The sequence below is a fragment of the Neodiprion pinetum genome, chromosome 3 (genome assembly GCF_021155775.2).
Source record: "Neodiprion pinetum isolate iyNeoPine1 chromosome 3, iyNeoPine1.2, whole genome shotgun sequence".
NCBI lineage: Eukaryota > Metazoa > Arthropoda > Insecta > Hymenoptera > Diprionidae > Neodiprion > Neodiprion pinetum.
In genome coordinates, this window is record NC_060234.1 from 9851057 (window position 1) to 9868892 (window position 17836).

Here is a 17836-nt window from a genome sequence, read left to right on the forward strand (position 1 = left end):
GTTATCCATTACAATTAATGGAAATGATTATGTTTTTTTTTCAAATTTCAATTGTTTTTCATAATTTATTCAAACAAATTACCTTTGGAAACGTAATGTCGAATTCTCAACATAATTTCAAATTCCGAAAACATCGGGAACTTCATGGAGCTTACATATTCACATTGACTGGTCAAGCAAATTATTTAAACAAATTAATTTTTCAAAGTAATGTGAAATCCTTGATCAGCTACCCAAAAAACTTTGGTAACCATAGCCCATTCACATATTGACTGTAAAAGACTCGTTCCGATCACACCATTTGAATACTCCAAAAACGGAGTAAATTTATTTGTCTATTTGTTATTATTTCACAGGAATAACGTTAGAGAAAAAAATTCAATTGGACCACATCGTGTGGTTTACAATTACTCAAAAGAATTTTAATAATGTCTGATTTAATTACAATCACTGAGGATAATTGAAATGATTTCTGATTAAATTCCAATCACTGAAAGTAATTTTGATAAACTTTGATTAAATTCAAATTGCTCAATGTAATTTTAATGAAATCCAATTCAATTACAATTACTGGAAATAATTTCGATGGACTCTGAGTCAAATACAATTATCAAAAGTAATTTCACTGAACTCCGATTCAATTATTATTACTGAAAATAATTTTAATGGAATTCGATGTCATTAAAAATTATCCTTAGTGATTTGCAATTGTTAATTTTTTATTACAATTTTGCCCAGCACTGTTTGACAGTAAGATGCGATGTGAGTCCCCAGCAATAATGAAATTTCCATAAGCTTACGCAAACTGATGAAATATAGCAGAAAATTCTTGTAAACGGAAGCCCTTAGGTCGTCTATAGATAGAAGCGAATAAAAGAAAATCTGACCGATCTTGATTAATATCGACGATTAAGAACTCAGGAGAGTTCGTGAACTCACTGGGTGACGAAGTGGGAATAGAGAGAGAGAAAGAAGGGACATAACGCTTTTCATAACGTCGCGAAAATTGACAAATAGAAACGATGTAAATACGGGGGTTCCCCGACCGCACACGTTTTTATGTGAATGTATATGTAGGGTGTCCCACAGGTTTTGAAGATTTTTTTAAGCATCCCCCCCCCCCCCAAATCAATTTCAAGTAATTGAAAAATAATTGCCTAATTTTTTCGGACTTTTGTCTCAACTCTAACCTGTCCGGCGTGCCGAGAACAGCGTGGATTTCCATGGTTAAAATACACGTAATTTGGACACGCTTGCAGTATATACGAGTATTATACTATAACAGTAATTGTGTTCAAAAAAATTTGTAACTGCGACGTTTCAGTGGTTGCTTCGAGGATTACTGTTACTATCTGAGAAAAAATTCACATCATCATACCATACAATCTCGACGAATTTACACTTCCTTTATATGCAAAAAGAGTCAGATTTCGAGGGTGTGCAAATCGTCGCGATTGCATCGTATGATGATATGAATTTTTTCTCAGATAGTTGCGCTAATAACCACTAAAACCTTACAGTTACAAAATTTTTTGTACATTAGTACTTCGATAATAAAACATATACTGAGAACAAGTATGAAATATGTGTATTTTGAAGGCGAAATCCACCCTGTTGGCAGCACGAGTTAGAGTTGAGACAAGAATCCGAAAAAATTAGGCAATTGTTTTTTAATGATTTGAAATTGATATAGGGGGGTTACCTAAGAAAAGTCGCCCACACCTCAAATATAAACACAGTATAGCAAGAGACTGTTCCAGATAAACATCAGCCTCGAGCTGTAACCCAAGAAGAGAAAGAGAGACACAAAGCTATACATACTTACGTTTCTGGCCTGAGCTATGTTTGATTATATCGGAACTATTGAGAAGAATGGTCGAAGCGACTCGGAACTTACTCCGAAACACCGCACGTCTTGGGTTCAGAAATCCGCTGCCGCTATCTTGTCGCCGCGCGCCGTACCCCTGGCACTGTCCAAGTACCGCACGCGCCCGCTACGGGCGCGCGTCTCTCGCAACTCCAGCGACGCCGGCCAGGTGTATATCCCACTGCACCGAACATGTACGCATAGTTGCGGAAGGAAATTCCGTACTCTGGATCGCGGGTAATTGTGCACTATGCTCCTTGTAGAGAAATGAGCAACGATATTGTGTGATATGGTGACCGTCACTAACCGTCCAAGAGATTTCGACGTAACTTTTATGTAGGATGTGAGAACAAACATACGGTCTGAGTTATTGATGCGGGAAGCTTGCCGCAATGTCGGTATTTTACAAACTCAATGGTCTCCCGCGGGCTTTTCGTCTCATGACGAACATGATAATAGGCCCCGTGCGCATCGCATGTGGCGCCGCCCTCGCGGATCAATCGGAAAGGTAGTAGATTGCCGTGTGGCCATGTGGTGACAACAGTCGATCGAAGTGAGCTCGTGCATACGGATCGAACTTGTGAAAATAGCTAAAAATATCGGAAAATAATGCCCGCCAAAGGATAATGTTGTGTTATTGGGTGCAACAACTCCGAACAAAATAGTCGGCAATTAAAATTATACTCGTTTCCGAGAAAAAGCCATAAAATTGACCGAATGAAAAAGTGGATACAAGCTTTGAGACGAGTGTAGGTAACTTTTACTCAATATTACATTTATTTCTTCATTTCTCAAAATTATCGTTGTCTAATATATGCATATATAAGACAGTGAGGACGAAATATTTATAAGGGAATAGGAATTTTTTTTCATCATGCGTTATTATATGCTTATCTTTTAGTAGTGCAGACAAGAAACTGTGGAAGCCGAACGTAAACAGTCGCATCTGCAGTGCTCCTTTTTGTTGGCAGTGCAAAATCAACGATTGAAAATAGCCCATCGTATATCCCAACAATTTTTCCATCAAACTATGAAAAAAGGACATTATCACAAGCAGCCGCTGCTCAACATGATCGACTCCGGAAACGAAAGATTTCAAATCCATCGGAGGTAAACGTGGAGGCTGTAGTTCAAGAAAATGTCGAAACAGGTTTGTGGAAATTCAGAAATATCTTTCTTCAAAGATAAGAATACATTGGAAAAAAAAGGCAAACTAAAATCGGGAATTTTTCAGGGTTGCAAGAAGTTGGGGAGACGTCTACTTCTACAAGTATAGGCTGCTAAACAGATGCACATAATTGTGAAGAAGAAAATATTTCGGAGGCAAACATCTTAGTGTGTTGTTTCATTAACGGAAATGAGGCATCGACTCACACCAACATTTATATTCGACAACCTCCGAAAAATAAGAGACAAATCGTGAGCAACATCAAAAATGTTCGCACAACATCCTGTGGACCAGATGAGGTATTTCATGGCGGATTTTCGGTATTCTCGGATGTAATAAACAACGAAACCATGGCACAGCTAGGCGGAATATCGCTCCAGTCTTTTTCGGTTCTTCTCAATCTCAGAATTTTCAATGAAGCTGGTCAGCCACAATTCTATAGATCCCCAAATAAAGAAAAGCGGTTGTTACTTTTTTTAATGTAAATGAAATTGGGCATTTCATTTTGTGCTCTGGTGGCCTCATTTAACGTACATCGGACGACTGCTTCGAAAATTTTTTTTCAAATATCAACGGGCTTAACGCAGAAGACGAAAACTTGGATTTGCTGGACGTCAAAAGAAAGCGTTAAAATAAAATCTACCGGCTTCATACCACAAATACCCGAATTTGCAGATGCATTATCGACTGCATAGATATATATACGGGAACCCCTCCAACTGTGGAACAACGCGTTTTAATGTATTCCAACTACAAATCTCGCTTCACAGTTGAATATCTTGTGGTAATAATACCCGACGGTTTTATTTGCAAATTATCAAATGGGTATGGAGGTCGAGCTACCGATAGTTTTATAACAAATGATAGTCGATTTTTGGAATTGATTGAACCCGGAGTTACTGTTTTAGCCGACAAAGGTTTCCCTCAAATAAAATCTGAGCAATTGAAACGCGAAGCAGTATTAGTAATACCTCCGTTTGCTTTCGATCCACAATTTAGCCACGAAGATGTAGAAAAAACGTACAAAATAGCATCTGTTAGAATCCATGTCGAGCGCGTAATTCAAAGCATAAGATTATGCAATCTTTTGCAAATGATACCGATAGAACTTCTCCCCCATATCGATGCGATTTTGCACTTGTGTTGTATTATTGCAAATAGTAAAACTCCGCTAATTCACTCAAACTGAACAAACGTCGAACAAAATTGACATTATTTTTAAATAAAACGTGTATTTATTCATTTAGATAGTAGATATAACAAAGCCAATGAAAACGATGAGAATTGTTATGTAATTCAAAGTAGTATATAAAACTTTCATTATGTAACGTACACACATGAAAATATTCATATTAAAGAACTTTTGTGCATTAACGATTGTATAGCCAAATATAAATCACGTATATTTAAATAAACATTTTATAATACTATGACATGAAACCTTGATAATAGTTTTTTTCTTTTTGATACTTTTGCTTCAAACCTTTATAGTTTTCCCTCTCATCAACGCAACAACGGGAGGAAATGCGTGAAATAAAACCATTCGATTTTTGGAATCAGCCCTCTTAAAAAATCTTCATCTCTTTCTACACTCATGTTTACGTTATCTTTGGCTGAGTAAATAAAGAAATAGCATCTTCGCATGTTCAGAATGTACATGGAAACTCGAATCTGAGTGTAATATTGATGGTATTTTTTAGAAGCACGTTGTTTTCTTCGTCAATTTCGACGTATGGGATGTTTGCTTCTTTTTCTTCATGATTTATAATGACTTTGTCTAGACTAGAGAACGGGCATTTAATCTCTAACAATGCGTTCTCACTGATGATAATTCCATACGGACTAGTGGCGAGAAACAATTGATGCACGTCGATGACCAGGCCTACCAAATCTACCTTTAAGCCAGTTTGCGCGCTGAAACATTTTCTTGCAGTTGATTCCATGTTTATTCCATATTTCATAGCGTCGTTTATCTTTCCGTCAAACTTCCCTTCTTAAATTGCGCCGCTAAATTTTCGAACTTATTGACGCGCGCTTTCATGCGATGAGGTTTGCTTGAGCACGTGATCCCTTTCGCTCTTTCTTCGAACCATTCGAAACAGTCGGATTGGCTTATAGATTTTAAACAAATTTCTACGCAGTCGTTCTCGGTTACTACAATTTTCTCTTCATATGTTTCGCGAAGATTGTCAGGACACGTAAATTTTTTCACCCGCATTTTGAGATCGCTTATTGAGGAGACTGCGTAACTATTATAAATAGTAGTTTTCGAATTCTGTAGCTTATAAATTTGTTTCATTACAGGACGTGCTTCTTTCATACGATTCCGTTCTTCCTCCATCGCGATTTTACGTTCAGGCTCTATGTCTTTCTCTGATTGCACATAACGACTTAGCCAACCATCAATGTCTGCCATAGCTGTTGACACGTTTTCTACATTGTCGATTTTATAAATTTGATTACAATCGATCAAACGTTTCGTGGTAGGAAAGAGACTTTCTATCGTAGCACCTTTTTTATATTTTTCAACCTGACTCTTCTTTGATTGATTCCAAACTTGTGGTTGATCAGTTTCCGAATTTGAACTTTCATTGTTAATGAAAATGGCAACAGCAGCGACGTGCTTACACCCTCGAAGCGATAAGCCGGCCTTGCAGCCACACTGCGTCGTGGATATTGTGCGGTCTCCATTCAACTATAAAAATGCATTCTTATTATTATAACAATAAAATAGTGTAAGAGTTAAAAAGCCAAGCGATAAAGAAATTGATCCTATGAACTATTCAGTGTTCACTGGATACAAAAAAATATCGAATGGTTCATTAATTTATAGCTATGAACAAAACAACACAAAAATTATGTTTTTGATCATACAAGGACCATAGCATCAGTGCCATACATCATGCTTTGATGATAACGAAAGAGCAAAGCATTAATTCATTAGTGCAACAGGCTAGTGAAATTGCTATGAAACTAGAATCTACAATTGCTTAAAAAATACTTATTTAGTATATCCATTTTGATCGTACGATCCTGCATATTCGCTTTAACGAGTCGTTATCCTTATTCAAGTATACAAGTAACTGTAAAAATTCATGATTTAGTGTCGTTTACATCAGATCTTAATATTACAATTTACAATGAAAATTTTTTTTTTCTTTTATATACGTTTAACGTAACATCGTACGGAGGGTTTGTTACCCTAGTTTGTGGTAAAACTTTTCCCTCGATGATACGTCTACCATCTACATTGATAATTTCTCGCACGTTGGAGACATGCTCGTCTTCGAATAGTTTTTTACCTAAAATTCAATTCAATAATAAGCGGCAACACATTCACTCGGAAGGGTTGGATTTCTAATTTTTTTTGGTACTTCGCTTACCTTGTGATATCGATTTTACACGAAAAAAATGTGAACAGATTGATTGAAAACCACATTGGATTATCGTCGAGGTCATAACATTAATTATTTTCGATTAATAATTACTTCGAAGTGCGTATGAATTATATGCTACTTGGGAAGGCTCCAGTCATCTGGGCATCTACGTATTGTCACCACTGTTCCGCGAGATGGCGCAACAGTAGGCGCATCGCGATACGCACGGGGCCTATACAAGTGACTGAATGCATAGTGAACTGGAACCCGTATACAACCCCCTCGGCACGCACGACGGACACCCGTCGTAGATTAAATTGCAACCGCCATGTATTTTTTGAACTCCTTTGATATAAAGTTCGTAATATCCGTTCACACCGCTAAATAACGCAGCACCTTCGAATCACATCACCGTAAAAAAGTGAAATAACATTGAGCACACTTCATGGGCAAAGCTGTGGCTGGAAACAAAGGCGAGAAAATGATTTAGTCATATATGTTTACTGGAAATTTGGAGAGGGTTTGACGGATGTGTAGTAACAGATGTAGAATTCGTCAACAACATGGCTTATTGCATGCCCATTCACTTATTTGGGAACAATCGGGTGATTCCAATTGCCGCTTACAGCACAGTAGTGTGCGACATTTACTGGCAGCTGTGTGGAATACAAGGTGACAAAATTCGGACGTAAAAACCGAACGATCCGAGATTTTCAGGGAAAAACCACCCATATCCTTTTGTTTGCGCTCGGCATCGATGGCGGTAAGAGATTTTTTACCAACGAGGGTTGTAAATCCTCGTCAAACCAATCGGGAAAGATTTTCGATGCACTGGCGTCCTTGAGACAATTGGGTTTGACTCAAAGATGATTCAATGTTCGAAGGGTTCAAATCAACAAATATATTTATTAAAAGGCTTGAAGTAAATTGAATACACTGTTGTTCTCCGGTTGTATGAGATTCACGCGGGGTAGTGAGAAGAAGTTATGGAAGTTAGAATAAGCTGGTCTTCTCTTCGCGTTGGTCGAAACGAATCTGATCTTAAAAGTAGTTCTTAAAAATTAACTGAGTTCCGATGGCCAAAAAACCACTGGAAAGGGTAGGAGTGTCCCTTGGGAGAAGGGATGAATTTTGCTTGGGAGTGGGAGTGAGCACGTGAGCGAGAAGCAGAAACGTACATTCCCAATGTGAGATGCACGTGCGGGCGTTTTAGGATACACGTCATAAAAAACGAGGAACGAAAAGTGAGGATTAGAGGATTGGTAGGTAGGCAAAGGTATTTACGAGTAGAAAGTAGAGAAATTGTCGAGATTGCAAGACTGGCTGCCAGATGTGGCAGACAGGCGTAAGGATTATCCTTTTTTGCAGATCAGTCGACGAAATTCGTCAATAAGGGATGGGAACTTCCAGCAGTTGAGTATTTTATGACCTTAAAACGTGACTAAAATGTCCACGCAGAGATTTAGGATTAAAGAATGTAACGTGAAAAAGAATGCCGCTAATTTATAGAGCGGATTCAACACCTTACGTTTTAAAATCACAGTTCACGTTTCCGATATCCCACGTTTGTAGGCCAAATCCCACTCCACCCCTGCGTTTAGGAGTCGTAATTACCGCCAGAATGGCCCAATTTTTGAGCTCATCTCGATCGGAAACCCTTTTCTTTTTTTATTACGACAATAACTTATATAAATTCCAAACAATTGCAAGATTCTCATTGGGCTCATGTGGTCAAAAAACTTCACTCGCTCCACCCACACGTAACGTACTGTTCCGACGTAATAAATCCATGTCGAAATTCGTGCTGGTCCGCGGGCATTCACCGGCCCATAGACGGTTTGGTACCAGCAACCCCCGACGGGGGTGGAAGAGGGGGTGGCCCAGAGGGAATTCCACTGGCGGGGGAGTAGGGAGCCTGCCCCCTTCCCGACCGAGGCGCAACCGGCGCTACAATGGCTTAGAATACGAAAAAAACAAATAACCGAATACACTGTAACCGTGGTTTTCTTTTTATTTAATTTATAATTCATTTATATTTCATTTTTCAAAATAATTGTGAGGGCTAAAGTCCGGTAACTTTACGGCGCAGGTACTGATCTGTATAAGGAGATCATTAACGATAAAGATGCTATTGTTGGGCGTCAGACGCAGTAGCGTCAGATCTAAGGTAATTATAGAAAGACAAGAGAAGAACCGATCAGGTTCTACGACGGTCTTATGCAGCCGGCTCAGTATAGATAAGATAATGGCAGAGGGGAGGGGTCGTATCCTACAGACAAACACAATTTAATAGAGACCGGTGATAGCATCGACTATATTGAAGAAAGGCGAGCGATATTAATCACAAGCGAGAGATGCAAGGCATTCAGGTACAATTAAATGACAAAAGAAATTCAAATACGTCCAGAGAAAAGGTATGAGTGAGACTTGACGGATTAACGAGACGAGAGATGTGATGAGCGATAGAAATGCGTGTGTTCGCGATACTATTGAGGTACACTCAGCAAGATGTACAAAATAGGTCGATCAAGTTAGGCTAGCATGCAATCCACAATCTAACGTTTTTAAATTAGGGTAACAAGGCAAGCGACAACAAACTGCGATGGCGAGGGAATAGTAATATTACAATAAAGAAAAATAGTCATGGTAGTCTACGATTGAAGCAGAGAATATTACAAATTATGAAGAAATTAAGAAACGAAAGGAACAAGCGGTAGAAGTCATCAGATAATATCTAAGTTAGATCAGAGGTTCAGAAATTCAATTGAGGGAAACACGCTACTCGATACAGAATTCAGGACTCGAAAATTATAGTTACGAAGAAAAATTAATAAGTAGTGTCTCGCTTGGAATATATGCGGATAGATATGAGATGAATAACTGTAAGATACAGATATTCTTAATGTATTAAGAAAAGACATACGAAAGGCACGATAATGCGATATATTAATAGCGAGAACTACGGACAAATCACATGCCAGCGATGATTGCAGCGAGAGTTGACCAGAAAGATGTTAGTACGGCGCAATACTCCAGGTTCCGAGAACGACGTGTGGACCGCGTAGCAATGGAAGATCACGCACGCGATTTATTGAATATATTAATTATTCAATAGTAATCGATAGTAAGGCACACTAATCGAATCGGACAAAACGATATAGACAAGGTAATAGAAATTGCGATGAAGGATAGAGATAAGATACTGAGAATAAGACAACTGAGAAAATATATTGTAATTTTCGGAGAAGTTGCGCAAAAATACAGGTTCGCGAGCTTGACTGGATTCCAATTACAATGAGGAAAGAAAATGCTTTGAAAATGTTGTAAAAATACTTCAATAAAGAAGTACGTGCTTTCCGTTTTTACGTCTGGAATAAGAATATAGTTTGATACAGCAACCTTATTCATTTGATAACATGACTACCAGATCGTTACAAAGGGGAGTGAAACGGGTGATTTTACCCTTTGTAACAATCTATATATAAGCTAAATAATTTTCCGGTCATCACAAAGAACAATAGTCAGCTATTCAAATGAAACAGGTAATTGGGTAATTTCTGTGGAATCAGAAGCAAGGTGATAGCAAAAAGCTGCAATTCAGCGATGTCAGATGAGCAAAGCGAAATTAAGAAAGGAAGCAATAATCACTACAAATCAAGTAAGTGAGCTAAGTAGTCGCGAAGTTATTTGCGGTATTAGACGAGAGATATGATGAAGAACGAGCTGCGAGAAAAGATATAGATCGGATGCAATGCAAATAACTTCGGGCTTCACAAAATAACAAAGAAAAACCTCACTCACGCGAATAGAAGATAAAAGACAGAACATTCGAGACAGCGGCAAAACACAAGTGAGGCGAAAGGTGCGGTAACATATAAGTTTTACGTGTTTTATTTTGTACGAGCACATAGATTTTTATAACTAGACCATTCACGAAGACATTCAATTTATAAGTTTTACATGTTTATTTTGTGCGAGCAACATAGATTTTTATAACTGGACCATTCACCAAGGCATTCCCTCACGTCAAACACTCATTCCCTCACAGATGATTTTTGTACATGATATTACTGAACCGTCAAGTTCACGATCAACAACTAAGTGACAATTTCGTTCGTAACGGCAAATAATGAGGATCGCTTATCTGAGGTTGGGGGCCTTTCCCACGTTGGCTCTTTCCCCTGTTCCGAGGTCTGATGATCTGCGTGTTGGGCGATGTCGTCGCGTTTCTTGCCCTTGAACGAGAATGCGATTCGAGTCTCTGAATGCGCCTGGCCAGGACGAGTTGGGACTTCGAGGATGACCCCAGGACGCGCTGTCGATTAGATCTTGGTCAGTTGACGACCCCGGAACGAAAGAGGCAAAGCTCCGGTCTCACTTGTCGATCTCGCTATTAATTTGTAGGGTGGGGATTGGCGTGTCGAAATGTCGATTCGACGAACTACTTCGAGAAATCGATGCTGGATACTCGATGTTGATCCTCTCGATCATTGTTCGTTACAAAAAAAAGGTATTTATGATCCGGCAAAAACAGGTCTAGTTGGTATAGGCACTGAACGTAGAATGTGCCGGGTCGAGGGATGCTCCTCGCGATCCCGATCGATTTTCGGCGTGCTGTCGTCACGTGATCCTATCCTTGTTCTGGTTGATCGCGATTGGGCCAGCAGGTTAGGTGGGCGGTAGTCCATCCTCTCCCTCGTTGACATACTGATAGCATTTTCCACTGGTTGCACTGAGTGCGTACTGGCTCGAATAGGGGGCAATCGTTCCGTGCATACGTTGCCCGGCATCGGGGCAAACCTTCTGAGTGGAACACGCCGTGGCCGTTGCAAGTCAATGTCATCGCTCCGGTCATTCAAGTTTATCTTGCGAAACTAACGATTATTCGAGCAATACGATTTAAATACAAAAGTAATTATGATCGAAATTGACGATGGAAGGATGGAACTGAAGTTTATCGTTAATTCTAATGTCATAATACTAAAAATTCTCGTCTCAGGCCAAGAATTGTATCAGAAGTTATCAGGTAAGTGATAATACTATATTGTTTGGGTTATGTACAAAAAAAATTATTAGCAATTCTACATACATAGATAACATTTATTAGCCATCCTTGACCCTTGGGCTTGAGAATATTACATCATATTACACCATCATTTAACCTCACATCCTCAACATTGTACATTTTATACATTTTCTATACTTTCTATATATTGAAACGATTCGAGTTTGTTTATGCGCCTAGTATCACGATCTTAAGAACGGGTTGATGCGAATAAATTATCGAACCCTCGACTTCATCTTCAGAACCAACGGGAACACCCATCACTGCATTGTGATATACAAGAATTACAAGGGAACTGTTATATTCGATATGTATTCTCAATCAATGTACCACAACGGCTTGAATCAGTTACGAACCTCCGATACTTTGAGTTGAGTACCGTGCAATCAGTAAAGGGAACTCACGGTCGCTAATAAAACATCTCGAGGTATTCTTAAACGCTGAATATCGCGATTTGTATTCACGTGATATGATATAACGCGGAGATTTTACACAAACTCGAATATTGTAGTATGTATGTAATATTTATTGATCCCCTTGGGGTTTCAAGGACTTCCCTTTTCCTCTTCCTTTACAATATTTTTACATGTTTTCTTAACCTATTCTTACCCTATTCTTACTTCCTAGCTTATCCTTACTTAATTTCTAATTGCCTGTGCCCTGTGCCGTTGCCTTGCCATTCCTTTACTTTCCCTCTTATCCTTTTCTTATTTTTTATCCTTATCTTTACTTAACCTTATCCTATTTTACCTTATTCTATTCCCTAATTCGTCCTTATCCTAATCGACTTCCATTTCCCATTCATCTCTCACTCTTTCATTCTCTTGTACATCCCTGATCCTTTCCAATTCTCTCATCCAGACTTCTCCCACCCCCTCCTCACCTAACATCTCCCTCACCACCTCCTGCCAGCTTTCCTCCCTTCTATCCCAGCCCACGCACCTTTCCCATACGTGCTCCCATGTTTCCTCCTCCCCTCCGCACACCCTACACCTTCTCTTTTCCTCTTCTTCCCAGTACCTTGCCTGCTTCATCTCGCTTCCTAATCTAAATCTTGCCACCCTTATCCACCTGCTTTCTCCCCATCCCTTTCCCAGATATCCTGGTATCCCTTCTCCTTTCACTAGCCTGTACCATCTGTTGTACCTCGATTCCCTTATTTTCTCCAACCTCTCTTTTCTCTGTTCTTCCCTCTCTCTCTCCTCTATTTCCCTAAACTCCATCTCGCCCCTCTCCCTTCTCGCGACTACCTCTCTACTCTCTGCTCCCCTTTCCGCAAAGAAACTTTCCCTTTCTCTGTCCCACCTCGATCCCTGCCTCCCAGCTTCTGCCTTATCCCTCATCTCTTCCCAGCATCTCCTAGCTAACTCGCTACCCTCCCCTCTCTCCAGCTTCCTTTCAAAATTCCATGCCCTTCTCCCTGCCCTAATCCTTAGCTTCTCCCTCTGTAGTTCCTCCCTTACTAGATATCCCGGTGTTCTCCCATCCACTCCTAATGTCCATCTCAAAAATCTATCCTGTACCGCCTCGACCGCCCTCCACTTCCTCCACCCCCATATCTCCGATGCATACTCTATTACCGTCCATACTAGCCTGTCAAATAACTAAATCCTTTTTTCCCAATCCCTCCCAAACCTTTTTCCTATTCACCATACCTGTCTCATTACTACCCCTGCCTTCCGTACTCTCTCTTTCACCTGTGCTTCCTGTCCCCCATTGTACTTTACTCTATACCCTAGATAGCTGAACTCTTTCACCTCCTCTATCTTTTTCCCTTTCCATCTTCAATCTATGTTTTTCCTTCTACCGCCTCCTTTCCTAAATCTCATAATCTTTGATTTCCCTACATTTACCGTCAGCCTTTTCCTATCCATATACCTTTCTAACTTCCTAATCATTACCTCCATTTCCTCTTCACTTTCCGCTAGTAACACTATATCATCCGCATAAGCTAACGTGCATACCCTGCCGCCGGCTAACTCCACCCCCCCAACCCTTCTCCCTCTCCCCATTTCCTCTTCTAAGTCCGCCAGCAGCAGGTTGAACACATGCGGACTGAGCGGACATCCCTGCCTTACCCCCCTCGCCGTCCAGAACGCCTCTCCTACCTTTCCCCCGCTCCTCACTCGACTCTTTGTTTCCTTGTAAATTTCCTCTATCCTTACCCTTAGCCCTTCCCTCACCCCTCTCCTTTCCATAGTCTCCCACAGCACCTTCCTGTTCACTGAATCGAACGCCGCTTTCAAGTCCACAAAGAACGCCACCATCTTTCCCTTATCCTTTCCCAGCTGCCTATTGATTAAATAATTAAGTACATATATATTGTCAATTGTACCCATGCCTTTTCTGAAACCCGTTTGGTTTTGCGGTATCAAGCCCTTTTCCTCTACCTCTCTTTCTAACCTATCCGCTAATGCCATCGCATACACCTTATATAGAGTTGGCATCAACGTCACCCCCCTATACTCTTCTACCTTTTTCCCCTCCCCCTTCTTAACTATCGGCGCTATCAATCCCTCCCTCCAATCCTCTGGCCAGCCCTCCCCCACCCAAACTCTGTTACATGTTTTCCATATCCACTGCTCCATTTCTTCCCCCCCATACCTCCATACCTCGCTAACTATTCCATCCCCCCCTGGTGCCTTTCCATCCCTCAGCTTCCCTATCACCTTTTTAATCTCTTCCCTCTGCAGCTCCCCTTCCCCGTCCCCCTTCCTATTTACCGTCTCCCCGCCTTCTGTTACCTTGCTTTCTACCCTGCCTAATAATCCCATGAAATACTCCCTCCACTCCTGATCTCTTATTTCTTCATTCACCCTCTTCCACTTCTTTCTTTCCCTATTAACTATCTCCCATACCTTGCTTTTTGTCCTTGCTTCCGCTGCTTCTTTTATGAAGCCCTCATTTTCTTTCTTTTTCCTCTCCTCGCATAGCCTATTATATTCCCTTCTTTCCTTTCTATACGCGTCCCCTTCCCCCTCCGCCTTTCTCCATTTCCTTAGACTCTGCGTAACTTCCGCTTTTTTTCGCCTACATTCCTCATCCCACCATCCCTTTTTCGCTTCCCTCCCCCTCCCTCCTACATCTAAGGCTCGTCTAAACTCCCTTATTCTTTTCTCTATCTCTTTACCTACATCCACTTCTCATATCCCCTCCCATTTGCCTTCTGTTCTAAACCTCATCCTACCCTCCTCCGTCCAGTCTCCTCTGCTAGTTCCCCCTACTCTTTTTCCCTTCCTTGTCCTAGCCACTGCCCCCCTCAACCACACTATTACCGGCTAATGATCCGAGTCAACCCTATCCCCAATCTCTATCCTTTTGACCCTATCCCTTACCTCGATGTCTCCTATAGCGTAGTCTATCACCGTCACCCCCGCCCCTCCTGCATACGTAAATTCTCCCTCCTCATCCCCCTCTATGTTCGCGTTCATTATTATTGCCCATCCTGTCTCTTCTAAAAATTGCACCAGCTGCCTACCTTCCGAGTTTATTTTCCTGTCCTTTGATTTCCTACTTCTACTCTCCTCCTCTCCTTCTCCCCAGCATCCTCTCCCCTCCTGCCCTGTCCTGGCATTAAAATCACCCCCCACTAGCGCTTTTGCACCTCCCTCTATCTCTTCTGCCCGCTCCTTCAATTCCCCTATCTTCTCTCTTAGATCCCCATTTACGTATATTCCTACTACTACCCATTTTTCCCCCCCTATACTTATTTTCCTTGTTATCATGCCCTCTTTCACCTCTTCCCTCCCTCCCTCGCCACTTACTATCTCCCTTCTTATCCCTGACAGCATTCCGCCTATTGCTCTTCCCTTCCTATTTTTTCGAACCGCATACTGCACTTCCCATTTATACCCTACTGGCAACTTATTTCTAATCCTTTCCCACCCCTTCTTTTCTATCCATGTCTCCATTAGAAATATTACATCCCACTCCCCTAGCCCCCTCCAGAAATCTTCATCCTTTCTCGCGAGCCCCACCACATTCCAAAAAGCTACTTTTCACCACTCCCTTCCCGTCTCGCCTACTCCCCTCTCTCTCCTCTTTATCTCCCACCCCACCTGCCTCTGCCCCCCCCCCCCCCTCCCCCCCCACTGCCCATTCCCCCGACTGCCTTTCACTACGTACCCTTCCCTGTGCTTCTATACTTCCCTCTTGTCTTTCCTCGCTTGCTGACCTTTCCCTATCGCTTTCCCCTACTGTTCCCCTCCCCTCCCCTCCCTTTGCCCCTCTTCCCTCGCTCTCCCTGTACCGTCCCTAAGCACCTCTCCTATCTCATCCCACTTCCACATTTTCCCGTCTATCTAGATCTTTGCATACCCTATTCTTACTCTGTTTCCCCTTCTCTCCTCAATAGCTGCTATCTCCCTCAACTTCCATTTCATTCTCCTCTCTGCCCAGGTGAGATCCTCGTCTATTCTCTCCTCCCTCCCTTTGAGGAGGCTTTTTCTTCCCATTACCTGCCTCTTTTGCTCCCTATTTCCTAGTCTTGCTATCCATATCCCCTTTTCTCCCCCCTTTTTTGCGCCTACCTTCCACATATCTTTTACCTCGACCTCTACCCCTATCAGCTGCAAAATCTTTTTCAACCCTTCCTTTTCTCTTCCCTTCTCTAGTCTCGCTCCTCTCACTACTGTATTTCCCCTTCTTTCTTCCCTTTCTTTCCTCTCTATAGCCCACTCCATCTCTTTTAACCTATCTATTGTTACCTGCGCCACTTCCGCACTCCCCTGTACCTGCCTTTCCCCCCCGCCTTCTGCACTCTTCTTTTCTAATTCTATCAGCCTCTCCTTTACCCTTTCCATCTCCCCCCCTCTCCGCTCTTCTACCTCTTCTAGTCTTTTACCTAGATCCCTTATCATTTCCTTCATCTCCCCCCTCTCTACGTCCCACTGCTCTTCCCTTCTAGTCATTTCGCCTTTAATCTTTTCCATTTCTTCCCTGATCCCCCTTCCCTGCCCTTTGACCTCCTCTAGACCTATCTTTAGCTCTTCCCTAATTAACCTTAACATATCCTGTATACCCCCTCCCTCTGTCTTCCCTTCCTCACCTTTCTTACCCTCCGGCGACCGGTGAACTTTCCTGCTTTTCCCAAATACTCTTTCTCTTTCCTGTATCTCGTCCACATCCTCTTCCCCTTTTTCCCCTTCCACCTCCCGCTTTCTCTTCCATAAGTCTAGTACCGTCGTCGTCGATCCCAGGCTATGCCTCCTATCCCTCCCTAACGCTGCTACTGCCCCCGGCCTACCTTTCTTTTTCTCCTCCTCTTCCCTGTTCGCCCCTTCTTTTTGGCCACCCGCGTTACTCATATTCTTTCTCTCTGTCACCGTTCCCTACCTTATCTATCCACCGCCTACCTGTCTCTACTCTATCCCCCTTCTTACTCCCTAGATGTCACCGCCTATTCTTATCTTATCCTTATCGTTGCCGTCCGCCGGCTCTTTCTGCCTAACCTCAAAACTCTCCCCCTTTTTTCTTTTTCAACTGCCCTTCCCTTCTATTCCTGCCTCCCTATTCCCTTCACCCGACCTCCGGTCTATGTCTTCCCCGCTCCTTCTCTGCCCTATTTCCTTTTCTCCTCACCTTTTCTATCCTGCTAAATTCTCGCCTTTTCACTCACACTCTTTCGCACACCTGCCACTCACATCCAAAACGGAAACGGAAGTCCCCCTCGAATATTGTAGTAGTTTTCATGAATTTCCTGTCTCGTAAGTAGAAAGGCAGGGTTCGGTCTCTTGACATGTGAGGAAGGTGGAAAATTATCACTTATCAATTATTTAACGAGCTCCTCGAAGAGGTTACAAGAGTTTGACCCTGTAAATTGGTTTTCGAGATAGCCTCAGAATTTGTTTCATCACTCTCATTTGCAATAGCACGAGTGGAATAAACCCATCATCACAGGTCGTATGAACGGTTTTGGGGCAAACTGATTCTGTGGTCGTGAGGCGAGGCACAGAATTAGCGCAACTGACCGAAGACTCGTGAGGCGAGAGGTCTGTTTGCGCCAAGAATGATTTGTTAATGAAATATTTTAGTGTCTTGTTCACGTGAATCGAGTAACACGAATGACAATACCATTTGTGAATCTATAATTGTTTGAGTTGGAATCGTTTACTCATGTGATCAGTTCGCACGAGCAGATATTTAATAGATTCAGACGATTGAAAATTGTCGTTTATGAGTTATTATTTCGTGGTTATAATATTTCGTCTCACGAAAGGTGAGGCAGGATATAGAATACGTGAAAGCGTGGTTATCTGAAGGATGACAATTATTCGCAATTATACGCAATTATACGCAATTATACGCAATTATACCTTTTCCTGCATCAAGACGGCCTGACGCAATGCAGGTAGCTCTTT

The 17836-nt window shown here is 41.7% G+C and overlaps 1 protein-coding gene across 1 annotated transcript; it reads right to left on the reverse strand.

Annotated features, from left to right (window-relative positions):
• Positions 1-15778: 15778 nt before the first annotated feature.
• LOC138190574 (golgin subfamily A member 6-like protein 22) lies at positions 15779-16783 on the reverse strand. Its single transcript, XM_069134318.1, has one exon. The coding sequence runs from the start codon at positions 16781-16783 to the stop codon at positions 15779-15781; it is 1005 nt and encodes a 334-aa protein (XP_068990419.1).
• Positions 16784-17836: the final 1053 nt, after the last annotated feature.